General features: G+C 41.4%; 1 protein-coding gene across 5 annotated transcripts in view; it reads left to right on the forward strand.

Moving 5' to 3' along the window:
* Window positions 1-2,930, forward strand: part of CNOT4 (CCR4-NOT transcription complex subunit 4) — a 141,614-nt gene extending 138,684 nt beyond the window's left edge. For 3 of the 5 annotated variants that reach the window (XM_077770673.1, XM_077770675.1, XM_077770674.1), the window contains exons 11-12: window positions 618-830; window positions 1,526-2,930. In XM_077770673.1, the coding sequence (XP_077626799.1) occupies window positions 618-830; window positions 1,526-1,827 (515 nt within the window). In that variant the 3' untranslated portion in view covers window positions 1,828-2,930. The remainder of the gene's footprint in view (window positions 1-617; window positions 831-1,525) is intronic. The other 2 variants (XM_077770676.1, XM_077770677.1) reach the window with 1 other exon arrangement.
* The last annotated feature ends 6,359 nt before the right edge of the window (window positions 2,931-9,289 follow it).

Genomic DNA, 9,289 nt, shown 5'->3' on the forward strand with positions numbered 1-9,289 from the left:
AAAGGTAGCTTAGCCTCTGCCTGCTCGGCCTTCATGCCTAATGGAAAAATACTCTTCAAATTCAAAAGCCTATTCATTACTGCCTTTCTCCTCTGAAATGCATTACCAGTTTTATCATCAGGAAGAACTTAATTATTTTTCTTTTTCTATTGGCTTATGTTTATTCTTCATAAAATGACTTTTCTTCCACTTAATGGGCTCAGAAATAAACTCTATATTGAGCTTTGCAGACTTGAGAGCATAAATCAGCTCTGCTGGCTAAATGCCTCGCTACCTGAAACTTCATAATGTAGCTGGAACTAAATTGTGCTCTGGAGCAGTGAGTCTTTAAACCGGCTTAGTGATTTACAAGCGCAAAATGGTGAAGTCTCTAAGAAGGACCAGACGCTCCCTCTCCTGATCCTTGAGCAAGCTCTTCCTCACTTATTTCAGGGGCTCTGAGCTCACGAGAGAAATCCTAACCAAGTTTATCTTGCTAGGAAAACCCATCTTAAATGCTCAGTAAAGAAAGAATAATTCTTCTCCCGCTTAACCACGAAAGAACAACATCTGTTTCTAACGTCAGCTTTTTATTTTTTTTTTTTTATCTTTCATTTTTTTGTTGGTAAATCTCCCAGACAACAGCAGTTCTGTAGAGAGTTTAAATATGAAGGAATGGCAGGACGGGCTAAGGGCACTTCTACCCAACATTAACATCAACTTTGGTGGACTGCCCAATTCTTCCTCCCCCTCCAACGCCAACCACACTGCACCAACGTCCAACCCCGCCACCACCGACAGCCTGAGTTGGGACAGCCCTGGCAGCTGGACAGACCCAGCCATCATCACAGGTAACTTTCTCGCTCCTTCGGCTCCACTGACTGCCATCCATTTGGTTTTTGGCACAGATTAAATGCACACAGAGGTCTCTTCGACGTCAGCCTCTTTCCGCAAAGCCGCAGGCGTGGGGCGGCCTCTCTCGTCCTCTGGGGTCCCGCAGTCTCTGTTAGCTGCGTTGGCCTCGTTGTATCAGAAGGCATTCGGTGCCTCGGTTGCTTCTCTGGGTGTAAGTAGGTGCCAGCGTCTGGCAGCACGTGCACATTTTTCAGGTCTCAAAGAACAAAAGTATCTGACTTACCCTTTTAAAGGAACATACTCCACTTTTGAAAATAAAGCTCTCTATTATAAGGCTATCTTGTTTACGTACCCCCGTTCGAGAAGGCGAAGCACGATTGGGGAGTAATGGCATACGATTCTGGGGGCTCCTTTCTGCAGCTCTGCCTCTGTGACAGTGGGGGGTGATGTCTGTGTCGTTGAAGAGGAGGCATGGGTTTCTCTGACAATGAATCATGGTCCTCATGGGCAGAGGATTACAAAGAACATAAGATTAAAAAGGTCTCCTTTGGAAGGAGTTTAAGATGTGTTAAGTTTTCTGTTTCTTTTTGGATAAGCTAATCACTGAGACCTTTTTTTTTTTTTTCCGATGGACTTCTTATTCTTGTTTCACAAACTCACCATTTTCCCCCGTTTTCTGTTCTCTCCTTAGGTATCCCAGCAACTTCAGGAAACAGTTTAGACTCTCTTCAAGATGACAATCCTCCACACTGGCTAAAATCCCTTCAGGCCCTCACAGAGATGGACGGCCCCAGTGCTGCTCCATCACAGACCCACCACAGCGCCCCCTTCAGCACACAGATCCCTCTGCACAGAGCCAGTTGGAACCCCTACCCTCCTCCTTCAAACCCTTCCAGCTTCCACTCCCCACCCCCAGGCTTTCAGACAGCCTTCAGACCCCCCAGCAAAACCCCCACAGATTTACTACAGAGCTCAACACTGGACCGCCACTAGGGAAAGAGGAGAGACCGTTAGAAAATGCAGGATTTGTCCCGCCCTGTTTTCTCCCTCTCGGCCCACCCACAGCTCCCTTCTCATTCTTACGTTCTGAAGAATCCAGTTCCTGATCAATTTTTTTTCTCCCCACCCCCAGATGCAATGCGATCACAGGGTCATTACCATCTTTTTTTTTTTTTTAATTGTAAACATTTCTGTTGATCCAGCATTTGAGTGACACTGTTGAATGTTTCCTAAAAATGCCTTTTTAAGGAGGGGAAAAAAAAGAAAAGAAATCAAAGGGCAGTCTCAATACTTAGAAAATTACTGTTTGTCTGTTGCGCATAATAATGACATAATCTGCTTAGCAGAAAATGACGATTAATCTTTAGGGAAGGTCAAGTAAATGCATTATCAACTGCAAAAGTTTTGAAAACCAGGTTAGTTGAAATGAGATTGCTAAGTGCATGGGGGAAAGTGGTGGTCCTGGAATCCATCTTGTATTCAGCTTATCACCATTGCAGGGAAAATGCTTTTAATTTAATTTGATGTTTAATTCTTTTGGCAAGTTGGTGGAGAGGACTTGATTGTGTCGTTAAGCAAAAGAATTTATTGGAAGCTGACGGAAAGACCAACTGATCTGTAGCAGTAACTGGCCTATTGCTAAAGAATTAATAAGGAGGGGAGAAGTGATTTTTTTTAAGGAGAAAAAATTGTTGGCTTTAGATTTAAAGTAAATTCAGATGTTTTAAAGAAAAAAAGTATTCACAGATTTAATACCTATGCATAACATAAGAGCTGAAATATAAGTGATTTCTTCAGTCTTTCTCCTCTGTCAGAATCTTTTTTTCTTTTACCTTAAAGTCGCCTGACTAGGGCGCTCTGAGATAGCACTGCTCTGGGGCCATCCGATCACCATCTGGAGCAAATCTCTGACCTCCTTGCCTGCAGCTTTTACTTAACCCTGTAGTTTCTGGACGTTTGTGCAGTATTGAAAAGACAGGAGAAAAGAAAACAGAAACCTGGTTATAACCTGACGCTAAAACTAAAAACAAGGAAATGTACCTCTTTCTTCAGAATTAAAACTAAAATCTTAAATAAAACAGAAAACTTGATGATGACCCTTGGGTTGTTCTTGTTTTTGTTTTTTCATTTTCTCACGTGTGACCTTGAAACATTGTGTGGTAGCAGTCGTCCGACGTTTCCGTTGATCTTCACATCGTCGACAATAGGAAAAATGATGCAGCAGAAGAAATTAGAAAAAGAATTCATCTTCTCGTCAGTCTTTGCCATCTTTGAACATCAGCCCGTCTTGTCCTCAAGACTTCCTCTCCTGGTGGCTTTTTGGTAGAAGATAACTTCCCCTCCCGGTGGCTTTTCGGTAGAAGATAACTTTCCTGTGCTATTATATTATGCAGACCAGACCTTCCCAACTGAGACACCTCATGAGCCAGGCAGCAGCAAATGGGTTGTTGATGCGCCCAGATGTTGGTTGGCTTGAGCGGCCTGGCGGGAGGAAGAGCCGCTGTGCTGTGCAAGTAGCAGTCCCGTGTGTGAGCGCCATGATAGGAAAGAGATTGGGAGGACACTGACGTAGACATCCCACAGACAAAGCTGTGACCAACCCATTCCAGGGAGTACCTAACGATGGGAGAAGGTCACATCACTGACCAGCAGAGGGAGGGGGGCGGGCAGGATGAAATGTTGCCCACCAGGTTCCTAAGAATCTATATGGGTTGCATTTCCTGGCTTGGATGACATTGGCGAGTCCAAAGCTGGAGTTTGCATCTTTTCAGCACGTCCATTAACGGAATCATTGTCAAATGAATTAAGTAGTCCTTGTAAGCCATGCATTTCACACTTATTTCTTTTTCTTCTTACCTATACTTTGTACTTCAATTTGCTACCAAAAGCCTAAATAAATAAATAAATAACAAAAAAATAAACACAAAAAAACAATTTCCACAGTTTTTGAAAAATGAACAGGATAATCTCAAATGTCACCACAAAAACAGGTTGACCAGATGGATAGTAAATCGGGTGGGGTTTTTTTTGTTTGTTTGTTTTTAATCAGAATGTTACTCTGATAGAGGACTAGAAATTGCAGACTCTCTTGTGTCCTATGCACCTTGCTTCGGTCTCCTGAATTTTCCCATTGCGTTGCAAAGTGATAGACCAACACACAGATAATATTCAGGTAGCGGTGAGTTGTAATCAAGGCTTTTGGGGGAGGAGGTCTTGGATATTCCTCTTCCTGAAATACGGGTGTATCAATACAAATGTTGCTTTTTCTGTAAAAGAAGAGAAATTCTACCTTGCAATATGTGCTGTGATTGTATGTTCAATGAATCAAACATAAAACTATAAAACTTACCATCTAAAGAATAATAAATAAAAACCTGTGTGCCTCCACCCAAGTCAAACATAGAACCAGCAATATCTTAAGGACTCCGCTCTGGCCCTCTCCAGTTATACTTCCTTTTTTTTTTTTAACCGTCCACAAGTAACTATTCTCTTGAGTTTTTGTGTTAATCTTTCTTTTCTTGAGAGTCTTGCCACTGACATGTGTATCCCTGAATAATACATTGTTTGGGTTTTAAAGACTGAGCAGGAAACCCAAATCTAGCTAGCTGTGTAAGGAAAGGGCAGTACTGTCACCATTAGATCAAGGCTTTTAGGAGATGATACAACTAAACATTCTCCGGGTCATAGTCTGGCTTTAGCTTCCCTGATAATTTATAAAAGCCAATTCTGGGGAAGACAATGCAAGATCACAAATGAATCCTGGACAACAGCGTCCGCCGTGGGCCAGGCATCTGTCAGGGCTGTTTTGAGAGTCCAATCCTGGGTGCCTGACAGACACCTGGTCTGCAGAAGTAGTCTGCTGTCTCTTCTGTGTGGAAGCTCCCCATGGCTTCCCTCCAGTCCTCCCTCTGAAGAAGCCAAAGCATAAGCTGTGACATTGGGGTGTTTAACACAGGCTGATCAATTCACCCTCCAGGCCATGGTGAAGGGAGCAGAAATTTTATTAGGTTTGGTCAAAATCAGATAAGTATGAAAAAGAACCTGAACCAAACTGACTTGGGCCGTCTGTTGGTATCAGAGCAGTGGTGGGAGTCTTGGAGTCAACAGCCCTCAGTAGTTCTCTCCTGGGTCACAGAACTCAGATCTGGCGCACAGCTGCCATTCCTGGTATTTCCTTTCACCTCTCTCCTTTCTTGCGTGTTTCCCCCTCCGATATTCCTATATGTTATATCCTACTTTTTTTTTTTCAATTCTCCAATTTTATTGGAGGGACATTCTCCACTAACCTCTTGAGAAAGGTGCATGGGAGATAAATATTAGCAATTTGCGTATCCAAAAGGGAAATATTCTCAGTTGATAGTTTGATGAGTATAGGATTCTAAATTATAGATTTTTTTCCTTTAGAATTATTTTTAATGTTTATTTTTTTAGAGAGACAGAGGCAGAGCTCAAGCAGGGGAGGAGCAGAGGGAGAGGGAGACAAAGAATCCAAAGGAGGCTCCAGGCCCTCAGCTGTCAGCACAGAGCCCAGTGTGGGGCTTGAATCCATGAATTGTGAGATCATGACCTGAGCCAAAGTTGGATGCTTAACCGACAGCCACTCAGGTACCTCTGGAGTTTTAAAGGCATTGGTCTGTCTTCTTGTTTCCAGTATTGCTGTTTAAAAACCCAAAGCCATACTGATCCTTTATGTGTAATTTTTTTTTTGTCCCTCTCTGGAAACTTGTAAAAATTATCTGTAGTGTTCTGGAATTTCTCAATAGTGTTCCTTTGTATAACTCAATTTTAATTCATTGTGCTGCACACAATGGCTACACAGGAGATTTTTAAGACCTGGTGATTCCTGTCCTTCAATTCTGGGATATTTTGTTGACTTATTCACTAGTGAGTTTCTTGCTGTTATTTTCTCTGTCCTCCCTTTTTAGAAATCCTGTTATTCAAATATCGGACCTTCTGGACTTTCCTTCTGCTTTTCTTTTTTCCAGTTTTCCATCTGTGTCTTTGCTCTTCTTCCTAAGAAGTTTTATTTCAGTGTTACTGTTTATATTTGTAGTTTTATTCTCCTTGGGTTGTTTCTGTTTCCCCAAGGTGGTTTTATCTATTTGCTTTGATCTCGATCTTTCCTATTAGAGACTTCTCAGATCCTTGATTACCTGCTTGGGAATAAGACTATAAAAAGCTGATAGAAGGGTTTGGAAGGATGCAGCTTTGCTAACTTTGAACTTCACTATTGGAAGATCTAGATGGGCTCTGTGTTGGGGAACCCCTAGTGTCAATGTCTTTTGGGCTGGTCAGTTCTGTAGAGAAGAGTTGCATGATGGCTGGCTTGCAGGGTAAGAGTCTAACTGCCAGAGCTCTATTGATAGTCTCTGTATTCATTATGCATCTATTTACTTAATCCCTGTCTTGAGGTCTTTCCTCTCTGGGGATTAAGTCTCCAGACATCTGCCCACTTAGGAGACATGTGGTTGTACCATGGTGTTGAGTGGGGAATGAACATTGGGAACTAACTTCTTACAATAGTCTTCTCAGTAGTTTTTATTTTAAACATTTTTTTAATGTTTATTTTTGAGAGAGAGACAGTGAGAGCGAGGGAGGGGCAAAGAGAGAGGGAGACACAATCCAAAGCAGGCTCCGGGCTCTGAGCTGTCAGCACAGAGTTAGATGTGAGGCTCAAACCCACGGACTGTTAGATTGTGACCTGAGCCAAAGCTGGATGCTTAACTGACTGAGCCACCCAGGCGCCCCTCAGTAGTCTATATTTTATCTCCATCCTGCACATTTTATCCTTGGTTCTAGGGGTACCTGACACTGTCGGTTTCTGTGTTCTTGAAGATTCTTTGGTGTAAACTGCTTTGGATCTCAGCTTTCCCCACTGCTGGCTTGAGTTTTGTCAAAGCAGCGGAGTTCACTTAACTATCTACTTTCTAGGTTGTCAGTTTTGTTCTGTTGTCTCCTCTCTTGTTTTTGTATTCTTTCCTTATTCTAATTTCAGTAGACCTTTAAGAAGAAATGAAATATTTAAGTTTAATCTACCATCTTAGTCCAGATTTGTGCTCTGATTTTGTAAGTGAAGAGGCATAGTTTGTCAGGCAGTAAGGTAGAGGGAACCTCTTGCCATTGGCCAATGAGCACTAGCCACCATATTGTATATTCCTTGGTTTGAATGGCACCTGCCATGTTTGTTTTGTTTATCTTGAAGTGGTTTCTCTCTTTTTAACATCCTCTTTTCCAGTGAAGGTCTTTTGATTTATAGCCAATAGTTCACTTTCCAAAAGCTCATCATATGGGGATTGCTTAAATGGTTAAAATTTTAGTCTGGATATCAAAGACAAGGTTTACTGCCTTTTTAGGGGGGGCAGTGTTACAAGTCATGGATGTAGGTCATTTTCTAGGCTGCACTGAATTAGAATGATTCTACAAATTGCAGAGGAGAAAAGAATACCCTATCCTTAACTACACGAATTGTACTTTGTGAGTAGGTAATACATGTCAACAAAGTCTTCCCACAAGGATTTTACCCTTTAAAGGGTAAAAATCATTATTTACTTGGGAGTAACCCAAACAAATTGAGAAAGAACATTAATATTGGCTCAAATGTTTAGGGCACATCTGATAAGAAAGAATTGGCCAATTCCCATTTGATCCATCCCTGCGGGAAACTGAGCATATTAGGCAGATGTTTGTAAGTATAGTCATGGTACCTTCTTCCCCAGCATCCCTTCAGAATTGAACCAACTACGTGTACAAGGTATATTAATAGAAATTAAAAGACTAAATAGAATTTGTGTGTGTGTAGGCTGGGTGATTTTAAAATTCTAAGGCTTATAAATAAGAGCATTTAAAGAGAAATAATGATCTGCAGCTTTCTTATTGTCACCTTTACTATTTGCAAAACTAAAACACTGTTATTAAAATGCCATGCATATTACATATAATGCAGAAGACTTTTTTAAAATTTTGTTCCAGTAGCACGAATTTTTCAGCTTTTATCAGTCTCCGTAATATGCAAAAAGCAGATAAATAAGCCCAAAGAACTTGGGTTTTTGGCCTGGGTCACAGATTTAATAGCAGAGCTAGGACTAATTATTACCCATCCTCAATCACATTTTTCTATAACATTGGTCATACTACATTTCTGTCCCAAAGCTTCAAATGCTTTGCCACATTTCTTGTTTATATTTATTGAATTGCTGTGATAAGGGTGAGATTATGTTTCTCCTTTATTTTAGCTAAGTGGTGCTGGAAGAAAAGAGTTTGAAGAGACACTCTTTGTTCCAAATCAGAGAGGGTGAGTCAAAGGTTGGTTGGAAAATAGAACTCTCTGGGACTTCTTGACTGTTTTGTGCTCATATTGAGTTTTGTTTACATTAAATTAGACTACCAAGTTAGCCAGTATCTTCCGGATTTCCTACAGCTAAGGAACAAGGACAAAGTGATTGCCTTCAGATATTTGAAGGACAGTTACATAGGCAAGGAAATAGGATGCAGACACAACTGGAACTACAATGTGAAAAGGAGATTTGGGTTTAATTTAGTCTAACACTTTTTTCAAAACATGTAGTATGGGCCGGGCATAAGGCCAGGTTCTTCAGGAGGTACAAAGATGAAATGATCTCTACTCTCATAATCTGGAAAAGTGTGGATAGTCAACCCTAAAGACTGAATGTGTCAGAAGTACAAAATGTCAAAGTGACTCAAACTGTTGAGAGCTTTAGATAAGCTGAGACTTGGGGGGTGAGGGGTGCAGCCTGAGCGAAGAAAAACATTGTGGTGAGATTGCATAGGATATGTTTGGGGATTGCATCTCAGTTTGGAAGAGACCTGGGGTTTGTGCATGGGGCTCATGAGAGAGAAAGTCTGAGGGTGGGTTGGGCAGTGCTTTCACTGTAAGTGAGCCACTGGCAATTTCTCTTTTGGGGGAGAGATATGATAGGATTGTGCTTTATGAATATACAGTCCTAGATTTAAGATGGTAGAGACACTAGACCTTCTTTTGGTTCATGAAAGAACCCAAAGGACCTAGTGTTTGGTCTCAGAGGGGCCTTTGGTGACTCCCTGAAGTTGCCTGCAAAACATAGTATGTGCATATGTGTTTTATGAAAACATTAAAAAGGTCCATGGTACAATAAAAAGTCTGGCTGGTAAACTAGCAAGATAGTCCAGCTAAAGGTAATTGGTTGATAAGGGGGTGTGAATGGAAAGAAGGGGAAAGAATTCAAGAAGGATTTCAGAAACTTGAATCCTGGCAAGTTATTGGATGCAGTTAAAGGATAAAAGTAAAATAATTTCAGAACTTTCTTAGGTTTCTCCTAGAACCTCCACCAGGCTGTAAGCTCTTTGAGGGCAGGGAACACATCTGCTTGTTTAATAACCCTTCTAGCCCCAGCTCTTAACCTTCTAGCCCAGCGCATGGTAGCCTCTCAATAAATATTTACCTGGATGAGAGTGAAAT

The sequence above is a fragment of the Crocuta crocuta genome, unplaced genomic scaffold, assembly GCF_008692635.1.
Source record: "Crocuta crocuta isolate KB4526 unplaced genomic scaffold, BGI_CrCroc_1.0 scaffold266, whole genome shotgun sequence".
In the NCBI taxonomy this organism is placed as follows: domain Eukaryota; kingdom Metazoa; phylum Chordata; class Mammalia; order Carnivora; family Hyaenidae; genus Crocuta; species Crocuta crocuta.